A 20,299-nucleotide genomic window follows, 5' to 3' on the forward strand; every position below is an offset into this window, starting at 1 on the left:
GTAACACAATCCTCAAATGATACTCATGCTCTGTAGCACTTTTCGAATACACCAAGATATCATCGATGAAGACGATAACAAAGCAATCTAAGAAAGGTTTGAAGACTCGTTTTATTAAGTCCATGAAAGCTGCAGGCGCATTCGTCAGACCAAATGACATTACTAAGAACTCATAGTGCCCATAGCGAGTACGAAAAGCAGTTTTTGGAATGTCTTCCTCTTTTATCTTCAATTGATGGTACCCTGAATGCAGGTAGATTTTTGAGAAACAGGTAGCTCTTTGAAGTTGATCAAACAAATCATCATTCCTTGGCAATGGATACTTGTTGCGAACAGTTATCTTATTGAGCTGACGATAATCCACACATAGTCGCATCGTTCCATCTTTCTTCTTTACGAATAGAACAGGAGCTCCCCACGGAGAAGTGCTAGGACGAATGAATCCTTTTTCTAGCATATCTTCCAATTGAACTTTTAATTTTCGTAACTCAGTTGGAGCCATATGATAGGGAGGAATGGACACAGGTTGGACTCTCAGAGCTAATTTTATGGAAAATTCAACTTCGCGGTCAGGTGGCATCCCCGGTAGCTCATCAAGGAACATGTCAGGGAATTCTCTAACAATAGGAACCTGATCAGGACTAGGCACTTCAGCATCTACATCTCTAACAACTGCCAGAAATTCTTGGTTTCTCTTATCCATCAATTGCATAGCACTCATAGATGAGATGATTCTAGCTAAGCTGGGACAATCATCACCCCTTAAAAATAAAAGGTGAGATACCCGGTATGTCAAACTTCACAGTTTTGGTGTAACAGCCCACATCAACATGACAAGCTGCTAACCAATCCATGCCTAAGATGACATCAATATCTTCCATTGGTTCTAAAAGGATCAAATCAACTAAGGTTTCAACCGTATTAATTCTAACAATACAAGACCGAAACACGACTCGAACCACCATGGAGACTCCAAGTGGAGTGCCAACATGAAATGGGTGGGATAATAGTTCAGGTTGTTTATCGAAACAAGATGCAAGATGTGGAGATACATATGAATAATGAGAATCCGTATCAAATAACACTCGAGCATCTAAAGAACAAACTTGTAAAGTACCTGCCACCACAACATTAGAAGCTTGAGCATCTTTACACGTTAAAGCGTACACACGTGCCTGACCTCTTCCTCTTTTGCTCCCTCCTCTGTTATAAGTCTGACCCCTGCCACCTGCTCCTCTACCACTAGGACCAGAAGAATTTCCAATAGACATAGATGAAGATGATGGCATTGGTATTGTAAGACGTGCAATACCTGGAGCAAAGCCTCCTCTAGCATTTGGACAATCTCTCCTAAGATGACCAGATTGACCACAACCAAAACATGCTCCAGTAGCCTTAAAACTTATACCAGAATGGTAACTCCCACACTGATGGCAGTAGGGCTGAGCTGGTCTTGTCTGATTTGAACCCTATGCACTAGATTGAGGGGTGGCCTTAACAAAAGGTCTGGGACTCGAAACACTCATGGGAGCAGATCCAGAAGAAGCAACCCCACCAAAAGATGTTTGAGGACGAGCTCGATAACCCAAATAACCTTGCTGATTAGTCTGACCATGATGAAACTGAAATCCTCCTGAACTAGATCCACCAGAAAATTGTCCCTTCATCTTAGGCTTCTTACCAACATCCTTAAAAGCATTTCTCTCCGCTATCCCAGCTTCAATTCCATAAGTAGAGTTTAGGACATCCTTAAAAGACATGCGTCCGACTTCAGACATAAGAGTAGTGAACATAGGTTTTGCCAACCCACGAACGAACCGACGTACTTTCATCTCTTCTGAATTTACCAGGTATGGAGCACTCTTAGAAAGTCTATTAAACTCCTTAGCATACTCGGTCACAGTCATATTCTCTTGCCTTAATCTTTCAAAGGTAATTGCATCCTCTGCTTGCTTGTTAGCCAGATAAAACTAAGCGAGAAACTCTTCAATGAACTCTTCCTAGGAAGGAGGAGGTAATTCAGCTGCTTCTTGGCTCTCAAGAAGAGATTCACACTAATATCTTGCCGAACCACGCAAGTTGTAGGATACTAACTCAACAGCCCATTCCTTGGTACACTTGAGAGCTCAAATAGCTTTCTTTGCATCCTCTAGATATTGTTGTGGATCTTCATCCAATGAATCTCCATTGAAAGTGGACGAATCCAACTTCAAGTACTTCTCAATTGGCGGCTCTTGATTCCCAAAGAATTGATGAACCCTATGAGGCTGAGGATTTGGCGCATTAGGAAGTCTCGCTTCACCCCTATTTTGATTTGTTAGGACCTATAACACCGCATTAAGAGTTTGATTCATTCCCCTCAATTCAGCTGTCAAGTCTGCTTGAGCCACTCCTACTGCGGGGTTTTCTTGAACTCCCTCACGGAGTATCCTTTCTCCGCGTCTATCAGCTATTCTTTGGCTCCTTGGTCTTTGTCGAAGGGCTCCAAGTGGCAGAGAAACTGCCCTATTGGATTCAGCAGTATCAGGAGCATTAACAGCTCCACCACGTCTTTTCTTAGGTGGCATCTTTCACCTATTGAGTAAATAAAGTGATTGGATCATCAACGACATATGTATATGGAGTTCAAACACAATAGGATAGATAGAAAGAATTATGAGACAAAAAGATTGAGGAAAACTTCCTATAGGCCTCTAGTAACATCACACTTTTTGAAAATGGGCCGGCTTCTATTTGCACAATTGTGATCTTACTAAAGGAAACTTGCTCCATATTACACAGGAAAACCTAAGGCTCTGATACCACTTTGTCATGGTCCGAACCAAGCCATGACTGACGCTCAAGGGACAAGTCCCTCAGCAAGCCAAATGACCAAATTTTCAGAAAAACGGACAGAATCTCCTCTGTTTCTAGGACCTTACCCATATAAAAATTATCTTCCTGTATCAATAATAAACATCCATTCCAGAGACAACAACAACAACATATACCAATCATATCCACAACCAAATAGATCCAAAATACGCATAATATATATATATATATATACACTACAACATTTTTGGTCTAAGGTAACCCTTATTCGAAGCAACATTTAATAAAAGTTTCCTTAGATAGAAAAATACAACATTTTTTAAGAGTTGCATTTGAGTAAGGTGTCTTTAATATCTACAGCAACACTTAAAAAATATTACAATATAAAATATTTAAGGCAATATTTTTAAATAAAAATACAACATTTTATAAGGGTTATCAAAAAAATTAAATAAATAACTTTTATAAAATGTTGCCTAAAATCATTCATAGTTAAAAATTTTAGAGGGAAACTTTTCATCCATTCCCCCCCAATAATTACTTTCCAATTAAATAATAACTTAGAAAAAAAAAGAAAGACCTTTAGTTTTCCGTAAATCATTTCTCTACTATTGCTTGGTTCAGTAAGTTCATCACTATGCCCAGCACCCACCATAAGTCCTAACTTCCCTAATCAACACAAAAGGCGACACAAACGGCAGTAGGAGGACCCGTTCGTGTACAACGGCCGGTCTCGTTCGCGGTGCTCCCTTTGCGGGTTTGCGGCCGGACCCGTTTGTGTACAACGACACAAAAGGCGTCGGCGCGTTGCGGTGCTCTCCTTCAGGGGTGTCGGCGCGGTGCTCTCCTTTGCGGTCATCGTCTCCACGGACGCTGCTCCACGGCTTCTCCCCCACCTGTCTCGGCTCCATGTACGCGGTCACCTTCGAGAAACCCCTCTCGTTCTTCCTCTTCTTCCCCTATCTCGCCTCCTCCTCTTCGCAACTGGCATCGGCACCGGAGCAGGCAACTCACATCATCACTCTCTCCGATCAATGCTTCTGCCGTCGTAGCTCACCAAGTAATTCGTTTTCTTCTTGCGCTCTCAGTTTTACCTATTTGATTTTCTATTGCGTTTAATTCAATCAATCGATTCCAAGTAGTGTCTCTGTAGTGGTGCCCATTGGAAAAAAAAACTAATATGAATTAGATCTTTGTACTCGCAAATCAGGAGAAGCTGTATTTGATGATAGATATGATGCAGAAGCATGGTTATTTTAATTAATAGATAGAAAACTGCAGAAGCATGGTTCCAATGGATTCAATTGATTATTGCTATCTTTATATGTTGTTAATTCTTGTTTCTTTTTAATTACATGTCACACAAAAATATCAGTTATTAATTATTAAAGTGAAATTTGGGTTCTAATTTAATTCTTTGTTGTGGACTACTGATGATAATTATTCTTAGAAAATATTCTTCTTTAATTTGTAGCTATGCAAGGTTTGTTTCTTTTGATGTTTATATAGAGACTATATTAATTAGAAGCAATTAAGATGCATGCTAATTAAGCTACTGCTCCCTACAGAAATGCTAAAATATATGTATTCAGTTCATCATTTGTTTTGGTTTTAATCATGACATGGATTGGTATTTTACATTTGTATTTGTGTTTGTATGTGGAGTAATGGAGGCAGCAATTAACTGTAATTATAGTGTGTTTTAGAACCATTTATAGTGTCTGATTTGAAACACTTTCTCTCCTTCTCTGTGTCTCATGTCTTAAAAGTGGTTTTAAAAGTGAATTTTTTGTTAAAAAATAGAAAAACAGAGGATAAGAATTGCTAGCATCAAGACTTGTTCAAAAATTATGCTGTGTGTATGTGTATATTCAAGACCTATTATTGGATTATGGGCTCGAAATCGTAGCAGAAACTATTGTTGAAGGACTTTCACGGGTGAAGAGATGTAGTGACGAAGGAAGAGCTCTAATGTCATTGGATCTGCAGGTTGTTTCTGAGCTGTAATAAAAATTTTACAGTGCTTTAAATAGATTGGATTTGGAGCTTGTTTAGTAGAGTATTACTCTTTTCATTTCATTTCAATCATCATCATCCCCGTCCACTAGTAAGTCTCTTAAGATTTCAGCATCTACAGTAGGTAATTAGACCCACAGATATTGCTTACCCTGTTGAAATTATGAGATTATACATTGAACTTGGTAATTGGATTTTTAAAAACTAGTTTTAAAACTGGATTTTTGGTTGAAAAAATTGGTTTTAAAATTAGATTTTCAAAAACTGGTTTTAAATTTGAATTTTTGGTTAAAAAATCAGGTTTTAAAACTGATTTTTCAAAAAAAAATAGAAATTAAATACTCATATAGTTTTTTTTTGTTGAAACACATGGGTACTTCTATTAGTCGATAGAACGACTTATGTCACTCTTTTTTCGGTGATCAAAGCCCTGTAAGTACTTACTTTTGCTTAAAAATTTATGTCTTCATAAAAACATGGTCAGGGATTTAATATCTTTAGAATATACACACCTAAAAGGCATTAGAATTCAGGTGTATAACTTTTAAAGTTAAAGTGATTAATTTATTTTTAATGTAAAGTAAAAAATTATTTGTTGACTTTGTTATGACTAATATCTTATCCAAATAAATGTCTTAATTGAAAGTTATGCCATGCTGCAGGTGCCAGAGGCTCAGCTAGCACAGTAGAACTACATCTTGGTTGTTGGAGAGCAGGAAGCAGAAACTGGACAAGTGCTTCTTATTTTTGCTTTGGATGCTGCATTAACAGTTCTCACTTTCAGGTACAGTTATTTAGTTGAGTTATACTGAATCCATTTGATGATATTTTGGTTGTTGTTATCTGCTTAATCCATGCTAGCATTTTCAGTAAGAATTGAATTCATGCACTTTAGCTTGTTTATACTTTATAGCAGCATTTAGTGATGCATTATTAAGCAAAGTTGCTCCTATAGTCTCTATAAATTTGATTGTTTTCCTCCACCTTAAATTGAGAAAGGCGAAAATACTGAATAATAATATTTTTTTATCTTGTTGAAAGTTAAAATATATTGCAAATATTGTTTGGAGATTATTTTTTGCAGGTCCTTCTTTGTTAGATTATGTTACTTTTCGGTTGCAGGATTTTAAAGTAGTTCATATATTAGAGCTCTCGATATTTATTGAAGCATATGTCCTTGTTCTTTGAAGTTATCATTTGAAATCACAGGCATCTTGCCTTTTTGAACTAATATTTTTGCGAGCATGTAATTTTTTTCTATCTATATTCATGGTATTTCTTTTGAAGTAAACTTTTTTATAGTTAAAATATAAATCTAGCTGTTATATATATCATCAATATTGAAATTAGTCCTTGTACAATAAGAAGGCCTTTATTTTAGTCTCTACTCATGTAACTGTTTTAAAAAAGCCCCTACCATCAAGTGAAATTAGTGATTATGTTTCACTACTTGATTTGCTCCTCGTTTTGCTGTTTTATGTGATATAGAATTTGGCAATTTTTGTTATGTTTCACTACTTGATTTGCTCCTCATTGTGCTATTTTATGTCTGTTTAATATTTTTATACAGCAACAACATAAAAAATGGAGCAACTTCAAAGAGGAAAAGGCTAGTAAAAAAGTATCAAGCTCATTTGAAAAGAGAAGAGGAGCATATTGAAGTTTCAATTACTGAAGATGACAGATCTAGGCCATTCTCAAATGATGGAGGAAATTTTCATATCCCCATGAGGAAGATTATATTGGTGAACATGAAAATGACAATTTTGATGTGGAAGTAGACCAAGTTATGGAAGATGTTCATGTAGAAGGTGATGTTCTTTTGTTTATTACTATTTGTTTTACATTTTCTGATTATCATTATTTGTTTTACCAATCCATATTTTATTCACGGCTTCCCTTTCTATATAAATGGTAACATGTGCATATACTTGTTTAATTTGGAAAGACTTCTATATGATTCACGGCTATCCCTTTCTATATGAATAGTGGCTATTTTTTTGTTTTAATTTGTACTATTTTTCAATTTTTTAATTTAGAAACTCCAAAGGTTAAAAAGACTCGTGAAAAAATAAGATGCCTAAAGATTTATGCAAGAACTTGGAAAGAAAGGGAGGAAGTGACTTTTGATCGTAGAGTAGCCATGGGGCCAACTCCTCAGAGAGTGAAGGAATTAACCAATTTTATTGGAACAATGGGAAGGAATAGTGATTTTATTACCTTGATGTACACTAATTGGAAAGTTGTGCCTAAGCAAATCAAAAAATGCATATGGAAGTATATTAATGTAAGCTCCATTTATTTTTATGTTTATGCCATATGTTTATAATCTTTTTATTCATATGATATGATGAAATCGATGCGTTTGTAGTCAAAGTTCATTCTTCCAAAATTCTCAAAGCTATGGGTGATGACGGGTGTTCAAGGAGCATGGAAGCGATACAAGACAAGAATCAAGAAGAAACACTTTGAACCATAATTTATTGTAAGTTATTCTATAATTTTCTTATTTTAGTTACTGTTTTATGGTTGTTTTGGTTGTTGTTTTAGTTGTTATTTTATGGCTGTCATGGTTGCTAGTTTATTTGCTACTTTATGGTTGTATTGTGGCTGTCATGGTTGCTATTTTATGGCTGTTTAATGGCTGTCATGGTGGCTGTCTTATGGCTGTCGTGGTTACTGTTTTAGTTGTTATTATTGTTGTAACACTTGAATACACATGTTATTGCTAAGCTAATATTTTGACTATATTTTTTTTATCCATTTAGATTTGACTGTGACTTTCTTATGGTTGGATGAAGTTTTCTGAAGAGATAAAGGCGACTCTTGGCACGATGGTGAAGCATAAAGTCTTTTTGGTTTCAAATGGAAAAACTAGTTTCTTTTTTGTTCAATTTCATTATGAGAAAATCATGTATTTTGTTTACTTATGTTTATCATTTATTTGACTTGGTAACTTAGCAAGTATATTAATTGGTACTTGGAAGACCTTTCTATATATATGCAATATATTTTTATTAGCTCATTCTCTTCTTATATTGATTAAATTGAATTTAAATATTTAAATATTATTCCGTTAAATGTCATATAAATATAATAAAGATAAGAAATATATTGCTTTAGATATAAAAAAAAGAACCTAAGAAAAACTCAATAAGGTGTTGCTTTAGGTATTAGAAAAAGACAACTATAAATAAACTTAGATAAGTGTTTCTTTAGATCTATAAAAAGGTAACTTAAAAAAAAATCTGGACAAGTGTTGCTTTAAGTATATGAAAAAGACAACTTAAAAAATCTGGATAAGTGTTGCTTTATGTATTAGAAAATACAACTCGTAAAAAGTATTGACATAAAGACTTATCTAAAGCGTTGTCTTTGGGTGCTCTAAGGCAACCCTTTTGTAGAGTTGCCTTTTTTGTAGAAAAGGCAACGTTTTTTGAAGGTTTCCATAAAAAAGGTTCCCTTTGATACATAAAAGCATTGCCTTAGACCAAAGGTAACGGCCGTATAGCCAACCCCCCAAAAAGCGTTGCATTTTGTCGAAAAGTGTTGCCTTTGATCAAAGGCAACACTTTTTCGTATTATAGGCAACATTTTCAAAGGGTTGCCTCAACCCGAATTTGTTGTAGTGATATATATATATCAAGTTGATAACTAGAGTATACAGTTAAATCCATAAGTCTTACATAACCAAATTATAATTACTATCTAAACAGTTCGAGGTTCAAAATAACATAATCCACATGAGGATCCTGCCTGTGGCATATGGAGCATCGACATAATCTAAATTGTGAGCAAAGGTTCCATCACATAATTACTTAGCCCTTGGAAAGAAGAAGGGCTCATCGAAATGACTAAGATCTACTGAGGGGCAGGTGGAATGGAACCTAAAATGACTCGTGTATTTCAAAAACATGAGAATATATTAGGGTAAGTTTTGCAACTCAGTGAGCAAACATTACATCTATAACCCACACGAGACAATACAGAGCTTACCTTGAAAATTATATTTCCTTTCAGATATGAGAAATTCATATTATTTACTTATGCAAACAAATAGATAAGTAGTTAAGCAGATGAACTGAAATGGGAGTTCTCATTCCAGAAGTCAAATCAAATCAAATATTACACACCTAGGGCGGCTCCACCTCTAAGGGTAGTCCTTTCCTCTAGTGTGCCCGTACGGTATAACAGATCCAACGTGTGGCCTACACGTTAGGCTAGCAACGCCCCTCTAGTTGAAGTCTGAGCTAGATGTATCTAGGTTAACGTTATAACCGTCGTTAACTACGGTTTTCTAGTCAGAGTCTCCCAAACCAATCCAAACCAAATCACTTATAAAAATCTCTAATGCTTATAACATACTACTAAATTCCATATCAAATCAAATATATATAAGATTGCATACTAAAATTTAATTAAAATTCAATAAAGTTAAATAAGAAAACATGTATGCTTTACAAAATATATAAATATCGTCTCATGTGTATTTTTATAAAATTATAAGTTTCACAAATCAATATTTATTTCAAAAATTCAAAAATCACACTAATCAAACATTTTCAAACTACAAAAATAATGATTCAACATAAATATTGATAATAATATATTTAAAAATAATTATAGACATAATATCTGCTCACAACTTGATTCCAAAGAACCCGAATAAACTCTGAGCGCGTCAACGAGCTACCAAATAATGTCCAATAACTCTACAACCCTAAAAATATGACAATAATGATATTTGTGAGCTACTAATATTGTCAATTAATATAACCTTACTCACGTTCAAAAAAGCTCCAAATTTTCTAACCTAATAACCCTAATTTCGAATTTTGCTATACCCACAAGTATAGGGATACTAAAAATTTGAGATATAGCTAATTATTGAGTCAAAGAGTTACCTTGAAGTCTCAATAATAACCGAAACTCAAAAGTTGAATGCTTCCCTCACTAATTAAGTTAAAACTCCATGATTTTGGGTTGTGATAAATAAAATTTGAATGAATAAAATAGAGAAGAGAATGAGAAGGAAGTAAAATGAAAGAAGTGGGTTTAATGATAGTGTGTGATTGCAAGAAGAAGAGATGAGAAGATGGAAGAGATGAATAAGAAAGAAGGGAAGAGGAAGAGAGGATTTTAGGTTTTGTTGTTGGAAAGAAATAAAAGAAAATGAAAGAAGGAAGGGGGAGGAGGGGGTCTTCGACGGATGGGGGAGAGGGAAAAAAAATTTAAGTTGGGACATGTGCCCCCCACGTGCTTTCCTTTTTTTTTTTGGTCATTACAGTTTTGGTGCTTTGTGACTTGTTTGATATTGTTGGGTGTTGAAACTTTTAAATCAATACTTAATATTTTGTGATACTTGCATTCTTTGTGCATTGATATGGACTCACATTGTCTTTCATAACCCACTTTTTTCTTACTTATTATTTGCAAATTCTGCCCCACACATAAGATTAGCGCTTTAGTCCTTCATAACTCATTATTCTTTATTTTTGTGCTTCATTATCATTGAGTTAGGATGGAACCAAATGCTCTCATGCTTATACTAATTTTGCCTTTGTAAATTCTTGTTTGAACTTGATGCTTCCGAGTGTTCTCTTCATGTCGTTTACTTATGATTTGACTTTGGTCTTGCATCAAGTGTTAGTTGATATGCCTTTGCTTATTATGCTTTCTCCCTTACATGTTGTAGCTACCATGTAATTGAGAGTCCCACTCTTATTTGGCATTAGCCAACCTATATTTTATTTGTTCTGATATCTTTGTTTGTAGGCTATTCTTCTTCCTTTTTCTCTCCTTTCAGGCTGGCCACCTAGAAGGGAAAGGAAAAGCTTCTAAACAGGGTGAACGAAGAGTCCATCCACACAATTCTTTGAAGAAGCTCATCAGTTGTGAAAACCCAACAAGGAGGAGTCTGGCTTTCAGTACCCTAATCCACTCTGCCCATCTTTGCATGCACCGAGGACGGTGCAATCTTTAAGTCTGGGGAGGTCAAGGACCGACTTCCGTGGGTAACTACTTCCTTTTCCAACACAAATGTTTAATTTTCTTTGTTAGCTAGTTGTTGCATTGCATGATAGATTGCATGTGTAGTCAGTTGCTCGCATTTAGGTACTACTTGGTTGAAGTAATAATTTCCTTTTCAAGAAACTATTTTAGGGTATTTCACTAATTTGAATTAAAATTTTTGAACTTGCTTGAAGAAATTTATTTTGGAACATGGTTTTAGAGCTCGAACGCACAAACCTAGTGAGCTTTTTGAACCTATTCGATTGGTTGCATTTTATTAACCAATGTTTTATTATGGTGTGTGTTGTTCTCTCTAAAATTGTGATCTTTGTCTTGCTTAACTCTATATTTCCATTATTTGATGAATGAATGCATTTATATGATTGAAGCCCTTGTTTCGCTAAGCTTACATACCCATATGGCCTTACCCTTTCATTATCCTTTGCAAACCCATGTTGAGCCTATTTTACCCCATTTGTTCTTTATTTTAGCACATCACTAACACTAAGCAGAAAATAATAATGTCCTTAAATTTGAATCCTTGGTTAGCTTAGACAAGTAAGAGTGTTCATGATTTAAGTGTGGAAAAGTTGGGTTTGGAAATATTTGGTTTGGGAATTGGGTATTGTATATTTTTGTGAAAATATGAAAAAGATAGTTGAGCACATATTCTACATTTAATACCTTAATCATATGCATGGATCTCTCATATATATGTTATATCCACCACATATGAAAAACAAACAAAAAGAAAAAAAGAAAAAAAAAGGAAAAAAATAATAATAAAAAGGGAACAAAATGTCCCAAAGTAAATGGTGGTAGCAATGCATATGTATTGTACTAAATTTGGGATGCATGAATATGTGAAAAAGACAGTTAATGGGTAGTTAGATTTCATATTTTGATTACATGAATTGTCTTAGGTTAGGTGGGAAGTGTAGGTTAATCAAGGATTCGAATTTTAGTCTATTTAACCAAATACATTCCTACCTTGATCCTAACCTCATTACAACCCTTAAAAGACCTCTTGATATGTGTATTCGTACATTAAATTTTTGTTGATTGGTAGAAGAAGAGCAAGCCTTAGAAAACAAGATTAGTAGAGAATTGAGAGAATCAACCCTTAAACACTTGAGTGATTAGAGTGTATACACTTTCAGTGAGGGTTCGATGCTCAATCCGTGTTCCCGGCTTTCATGAGCCTTCTTTTTGCAAGTTTACTTGTACTTCATTTTGAGATTTGAATTAGTGAAATTCAGTTCATATTTGTTCTTGGAAGATTGATCTACTTTTAACTAAGTAGGTAGAAGCATTTAGCATTTAGTTGCATTTATATAGATATGTTGCATTTCATAAATCCTACCATTCCTCTTCACCTTCTTTATAGCTTCTCTTGAGCTTAGAATGAGGATATGCTAATGTTTAAGTGTGGGGAGATTGATAAACCACTCTTTTACGGTTTATTTTGTATTGAATTGAGTGGATTTTATCAACTATTCTTACACTTATTCATGCAAATTGCATGTTTTTAAGTTTTCTTCCTAATTTTGTGCTATGATTGAAAACATGCTTACTAAGCCTTAAAATCGCTAATTTTTAATCCTCTTTTATTATCATTCGATGCTGTGATTCGTGTATTAAGTGTTTTCAGGGTTTATAGGGCAGGAATGGCTGAGAGGATGAAAAGAAAACATGCAAAAGTGGAAGGAACACAAGAAATTAAAGTTTTGAGGAGCTGCTATCTACGCGCATGCATGGCTGCCGCGTACGCGTGACCGAGCCATAACCAAATGCCGCGCACGCGTGGCTGACGCCTACACGTGGCTAGTGCAAAGTCCAGCGTCGTGTACGCGTGCTGAGCGTCACGTGCTGCAATTAACAGAAAACGTTGGTGGCGATTTTTGGGCTGCTTTTGGCCCAATTTCAAGCCCGAAAATGAAGATTAGAGGCTGCAGAGTGGGACGAATCAACAATTCACAATTCAATTTTCATTCATTCACACTTTAGTTTTTAGATGTAGGTTTCTAGAGAGAGAGGCTCTCTCCTCTCTCTAGGTTTTAGGGTTTTTAGTCTTATTTCTTCTTAGCTTCAGAATTTTATCTTGCTTTAATTTAGTTTTCTTCTACCTTTTATTGTTCTAGTATCTTAGTTTATCTTCTTTTGTTGATTTCTTTATTTTCCCAATTTAGTTTATGAATTCTTCTTGTTAGATTCAATTTCCTTTTAATGCAATTTGAAGTATTTCATGTTTATTGCTTCTTTCTTTAATTGTTGGTTATTGATTCCTTGCATGTGTTAGTCTTATATTTTACCATCTCTTATTAATTTTCTATGCTTTTATTTTGTTCCTTCCAAATGTTTGATAAAATGCTTGGTTGGATTTTAAAATAGATTTTTATGTTCTTGACTTGGATTGATTAATTAGAGACTCTTGAGTTATCAAAATTCTTTTGTTAATTGGTGATTGAAAGTTGCTAGTTGGCTTGAGCCTCACTAAATCTAGTCTTTGATTAGAACTTGTGAACTTAAGTCGATTTTACTCGATTGACTTTCCTTCATTTGTTAGAGGATAACTAAGTGAAAGCAATTTACATTAACCATCACAATTGACGATGATAATGAGGATAGGACTTCTAATTCTCTTTCTTTGCTAAGAGCTTTCTTAGTTATTAGTTTATTTTCTTGCCATTTTATTTTCTTGTTTCTTATTACAAAACCCAAAAGTATACTTTTTCATAGCCAATAATAAACTACACTTTCCTGCAATTCCTTTGAGAGACGACCCAATGTTTAAATACTTCGATTAATTTTATTGGGTTTGCTTAAGTGACAAATAATTTAAACGTTGACCGAGTATAATTTGTTGGTATAGAACTATACTTGCAATGCGATATTTTTATGAAATTCTTTACCGACAATTTTCTTCCGTCATTTATAGCTTTCTGATAAGTTTAGTTTCAATTTTAAATGGTTTGTAACAATTTAGCTTGTTGTAATTTTTTTAATTTGAAAATTCAGTTTTGTGGGGATTTTAAATCGCTACAAAAATTTCAAAAAAATTATCAAAAAAATTCAACTCAGTCTCCACAAAGCAGATAAAGAACTGCCATAAAATTATGTCCTGGGAGTTCTACCAAACTGCCACAAATAAGCTTGTGGTACGTTAAATATTGGAGGTTTGGAAACTCCCACTAACCTTTTGGTGGACGTTTCAAACCCCCATAAACAAAAAAAAAAAAACGTCACAAATCAAATTGAACCTTGTAGTGAGTCATTGTTAGCTGTGCATGAGTAAATCGAATAAACAAGAATACCATCTAATTAAGAATAATCAACATATATAATTATCTACATACCTATTAAATTAAACATCTAATATATTTATTATTCACATTGTTTAATATTCTCGTTGTTTCCTATACTTTTTCAAAAAAAAACTAATAATAACAACCTTTTTCAAAGCTAAGGTAGCATTTTCTCTTTTTTATTGAAACGAATCTTGTTATATAATGCTCTTAATTAGTATACAGTGGTTACAACTTTTAATATAATTCTTTTTATACAAAATTAAATAATTAAACCTTTTAATATTTTTGTAATTTATTTCTTAAAAAATTAAATTCAATTATTTTAGTATCTCAAATTTAATTATTCTAATAACTAATTACTTTGTTAAAAAAATTATGAAATAACATATATAAAATATAAATAAATACATAATAATTGATAAAATATTAATTTTTGTATTCATTGTGCATTTTTTGCGTATTTTATCACAAAATATAAAAAATATTGAGTACTTCGTATTCATATACAGTGACAAACACTTATCCTAAAATTAAAATATAATTTAATGTTATAGTGTAACTATTCGGAAGAGATTTTTTTGTGGGAAGGGGGTTTCTAGAAGTCTTGAGTGTATATAATTCCAAAACATGAGTCACATTAGTAGGAAGTTGCTTTGTAATTGCCCCATACATACCGTATAATTCACTCGCCCCATATACTGAAAATCACATCCTTAATTTCAAATATATAAATTAAAGGATAGCGATTGGCATAAGAGGTGATGATGATTCGTGAATGCCTATTGTCTAAATTCAAGCGACCACAAACTTCAAATAGGCATAATCCAATTCCATCAAGGTTTAGTTAATATATGTTTTAATTAAAGATATATGATAAATTTATTATTAATAAAAAATTTTAAATATTTTATTTAATAAATATAAATAAATATATTAAAAATTTAATTTTTTTTATAATTTTTTTTATTTTATAATTTTAATATATACTCTAAAATCACATAATAAATAAATTCTTCCATCACAATCACCAATGCATGTCCTTTAGTAAAAGGTCTTTATTGGTAAACCGCGTATTTAGTATTCATGAGTCATGACATTTGGTTTTAAATTGGAATTTGCGTTGCAATAATTAACAACATTAACATCATTGTCCACGCGGTTTTACTTTGTGTACCTATCCATCAACATAATTCAATAGGTTAGGTCCCCATATGTAGAATTATAGAAAGATGCACATATATAAATGTTCCATACGCATACAGTACGGATAGGACACGGTTATTTAACCTCTTTCCCTTTGTCGTTACCATAAACAGAATGCAAGATACAACTAAGAGTAGTATTCACGTATCATACATCTCAAATTATGGTTGTAGAAATACTAATTGTTAAATAGGAGTATTTTTATTTTAAGAAATAAATAAATTGTTAATGATATTTATTCATTTAATAATTATATAAGATATTCTTTTAATCGTAATAATTGTTATATATAAGGCTGACTTTGAACTTAATTATTTATTTAAATATTTTATTAAATAGATTAATGAAAAGAAAGAAAAAAGTGCACGTAAGGCATGTTTTACGTTCACACTAGTAGAAAACTTTAAAGAACACATTAAAAACTAATAAAAAAAAATCAAAACGTTATTAATATATTATTTTCTTTCTGTTAATTTGTTATGTGCTGTAGCCTCATTTGATGTTATCATATGTGACGGCTATTTTTTTTATTTTTCTAAATATTAATTTATTTAATTTATTAAACTAAAATATAAAAATTATTACATACCATATAATAAGCTATATTTATTTTTCATTGTTTTGTTAGAGTGAAAAGTTAAAAAAAAAAAGTTCAAAAAGATAGATATAGCACTCATTGAATTTTTTTTTCCTCCAATATTAGATGAAAAATAAAAAAAAAATACCACTTTATCATATTCTAATATTATTCAGTTATTTTTAACTATATATATATATATATATATATATATATAGAATAAAATTATCTTTTTATAATATTATATATTTTTTTAATTTTTTTATCTAAACATAAAAATTTACTCAACTTCTTTCTTTTTTTTTTCCTTTTTCTTTATTTCTTTTGTTTTCATTTATTTTTTTTAACCAAACAAAACTTTATAAAAAATTTAAAACTATTAAAATAGACTAAATCCATCATGCCAGCCTATTTATTTGGTTTAAACAACATACTTTTACTCTAAAATTAGATCTAACGAGTAATTCTTTTTTTATATTTAAAAAAACAGTATTTTTTAAATATTTTTCTTGATTCCATCCAAAGACTTGACTCGCACTAATAATAATGTTTTTTTTTTTGTCCAAAACTAACTTTTTTTTAGAAAAATTTGAACCCAAAATTGAATTTGTCGAAACTTTTTCTTAAACAAAAATTTAATAGGTTATCTCATATATTTCGTGAGGTTGACTATAAACAGTCCAAGTCTAAAAACTAACACTCTTCAACAAATAAAAAATAAACAAGTTAACCCCTATAATTCACAAATTTAAGTGGGCCAAATTTAATTAGGCTGAACTAGACCATTTAATGGGCTTACAATAATGTAAAAACAATAATAATGTAGGATTAAGAATTGAGCATAAAAAATATAGCTCGAAAGTATCGTCATATTTGTATTCTAATGTAGCTATTTTAGAATCAAGGAATATGATTTAAAAGTATCATTTTAAAAATTCACAAAATTATTTTTGTCAAAATAATATTATTTTTTATAGTTATGCTATATATTATTTAACCAAAATTTATTTTTCTTGCATTATGTGTGAAAAGTAATTAATTACTTCGATGAGTAATATATATGATATGAATTTACCTAAATGATTTATTACTTTTATTTTAACTACATATTTAATCAAGGATACATGTTATGTCTTTGCAATTTCAAAAATAGAAAAAAAATACTAATATATAAATTAAAAAATATTTTGTTATGGGTTTTGATATTCAGAAATCATAACTCACAAGATAGATGCGTACATGTATATATGATGTATATACGATGGAGAGAGATTAATATAACTTGTCGAAACTAGAAAAATAAAATAGTGATGTGGCAAAATAATTGATCGAACAAATATATATATCACCATCAGTATACAAATATTGTGTCGATATGTGTAATAATGTGTTTCCACGAATATCTTTTTTTTTTTTTGTTCCTACGGTATCCCCCAACCCGACAGGTCAAAGACTAATTCGTTGTGGTACTGAGCTCCATTTAAAAATTTGTTATTGGCCAATAGATTGCTGCATGCACAAGGTGGGATTCGAACCCCAACACTACTCTCTCGTGCCATCATATTCCTTACATACAAAAAGAAAAACATATTTCATATTCATTATGATACAAAAAAAAGCGAGCTAGCCAGGTTGGATAAAAATCAAGCATGGCGGCTTGACCAGTCACAACTTGGTCTTTTTTTTTTTGTCAGGTAGATTGGACAACCCCCAATTTTAGGTACCTCAAATGAATTGGACAACTCCCAATCCTAGGTACAACACATACACCCACACGCTCCTCACATACTTACCATTTTTTCTTCCTCGATTGTCATTGGTAGGAGTTGAGTCCGAGACCTTTGAGATGGGGAGGAGGCAGAATGCTGTGTGAGTTAAGGCTCATTGGCACAACTTGGTCTAAAGCATTTGATGGTCTTGAAGAACAATAATGTGTTTTATTTAGCATACACTTACAAGATATTTACAAGTTTTTTTTTTATTAATTTCGGGGTTAAAGCCCAAATAAAGGAAAAACTAACCAAAAATTATTTTAGAGTGAACCGTTCCTACAACATCAGTAAAAAAATGAAAGAAAATACAAGATGATAAAGAAAAAAAATGACAACCATAACTTAAACTATAATCAAATGATGCCAATTTATCAGCATATGATTTAGCTTCTTTGAATTTATGATGAAGACTCCAGCTCCTGTTGCACCTAATTTTTATCACTGACACAAGAGTTCCTACCGAATGTAAGTTTCCCGAGTCTTGAGAACACAACCGCACCGCTACCGCTGAATCAACCTCAATCTCAACATGGGAGTGTCCCAAATATGCTAATGATTAAATCAAAGTTGAAGAGTATGTCCCAAAACTCTGCCGCTGTCATAGTGTAAGCACCCAAATTCGCATTATAACAAGCAATAAACTTACCGTTGCCATCTTTAAGGATATCACCACAAGCCGCTTTGCCATCCTCACTAACGGAGCCATCCGAATTCAGCTTGATTAAAGGAAGAGGAGGTGGCTGCCACTTAATAAGCTTTTCTGCAAAAGTTTCCACCCTTTTCCTAGATCACATAGATTCAGAATGAGCCCTATAATAATCCTGTGCCATATAACAAGCTATTTCATGAATCTTCCTTTCATCTGGGACTTTATCCTTATCAAAGACAAATGTGTTCCTTCGAAACCACAGAAAATTTAAGGTACTAGTAAAGAGGAGGGGCCATCGAACCCCTTTGAAGAAAAGTTGGGAAGACAAGTTCTTCATCAACCAAGGAATGAGAGGTTTAGTGAAGAAATTATCTTGACCCAACCTATCATCAATGCTCTTCCACGTTTTATAAGTGACTAGACAATCACACAAGACATGGAGCAAAGATTCACAATTACTGCCACAAATACTGCACAAAGCAGACTGAGCTATATTCCTCCGAACATGCTCCTCATTTGTTAGAAGTGCCTTATTTGCTACCAATTAGCAAAAATTGCAAAGCCTTTGAGGGGTTTCCAACTTCCATATTCGAGTAAAAAGGCTCGCATTTTCAGTACTCATAGGGGAGACAAGGGCAGAACAAGCTTACTTTATGAAAAAATCCTCATTCGGTGTTAGAATCCAAGAAATCGAATCCTCACTCAACTCCGCTTCTGGTGGCCTAATAGAAGCAAAGATTAAGAACCAATCATCCCCTAAACTGTAACCAATTCGATCAAAATTCCAATTATTATCCACAACATAGTCACAGACTTTTTTATCTACCATGTCTATTGTTACCTCTGTTAGCGCAAAGTCCATCAAGCAATGAACACCTGGAATCCATTGATACCTCTAAAAATCCACGGTCTGACCTGATCCGAACCTCCATATAAGGTTCCTCTCAAATTGTTTCCAAATATGAGAGATACCTTTTCAAGCATTAAAGACATGTTGAAGAGGCTTCATCACATGGATGGTATCATTACCACACCTATATTAACTGCGGAGAACTTGCACCCAAAGAGAGTCCCTATTATAAATTAACTTCCAAGTCAATTTCATCAGATTTGCATTATTCATAATTCTGTCTTATCTAAAGCCCAGGCCTCTAGATTTTTTTGGCGAGTAGAGCTTCTTCCAACTAAATAAATGGGGTTTTCTGCCATAATTATTACCTTCCCATACGAAGCTCTTGTATATGCTATCAATCTTATCATAAACCCTCATGGGAATCTTCATGATCTGCATAATGTAGGTTGGAATTGAAGTTAGAGCCCATTAGGTCAACGTAACTCTGCTTGCCAGAGAGAGATTGTGAGCCAAACAATGTACTCAGCCGACTCGTCATCCTATCAATAATAAATTGAAAGTCCTTTGTTTTAGTACGGCCATAGAGGAGAGGAACACCCAAATACTTACCTAGGTTTGAAGTTAGTCGGATACCTAAGGTTTCACTGAGCTCCCTCTTACGACTGAAATTCATATTCTCAGAGAAGCAGACGCAAGACTTTTTATAGCTAACTTTCTGACCAGAACGCTGACAAAACAAGTCAAGAATACCGCGAATTAACTCCACCTGCTCCATTGATGCTTTGCCAAATAGAACGATATCATTGGCAAAACATAAGTGTGACAGTTTTAGACTCCCTCTATTCAGAGTGATTGGCTCCCATATATTATGGTTAGCCGCCATTGTGATGATTTGTGATAGCCGTTCAATACACAACACGAATAAATAAGGTGACATGGGGTCACCTTGTCGGATACCCCTAGAAGGAACAAAGGGGTCCGAAGGAGTCCCATGCCACAATAGATTCATGCCTGCATATGAATAGCAACTCACTATCAAATCGATCAAATTTTGTGGTAAACCTGCTTCCTGATTTCCATATAACCAGTCGTCCC

At 33.3% G+C, this 20,299-nt stretch overlaps 1 protein-coding gene across 1 annotated transcript; it reads right to left on the reverse strand.

The window, feature by feature from the left end:
- Positions 1-755: 755 nt before the first annotated feature.
- LOC148546286 (uncharacterized) lies at positions 756-1,289 on the reverse strand. Its single transcript, XM_088499174.1, has one exon. It carries the CDS (start codon positions 1,287-1,289, stop codon positions 756-758), a length of 534 nt encoding a protein of 177 aa, XP_088355300.1.
- Positions 1,290-20,299: the final 19,010 nt, after the last annotated feature.

Source organism: Arachis ipaensis, chromosome B9 (assembly GCF_059453495.1).
Source record: "Arachis ipaensis isolate K30076 ecotype BB chromosome B9, ASM5945349v1, whole genome shotgun sequence".
NCBI classification, from domain to species: domain Eukaryota; kingdom Viridiplantae; phylum Streptophyta; class Magnoliopsida; order Fabales; family Fabaceae; genus Arachis; species Arachis ipaensis.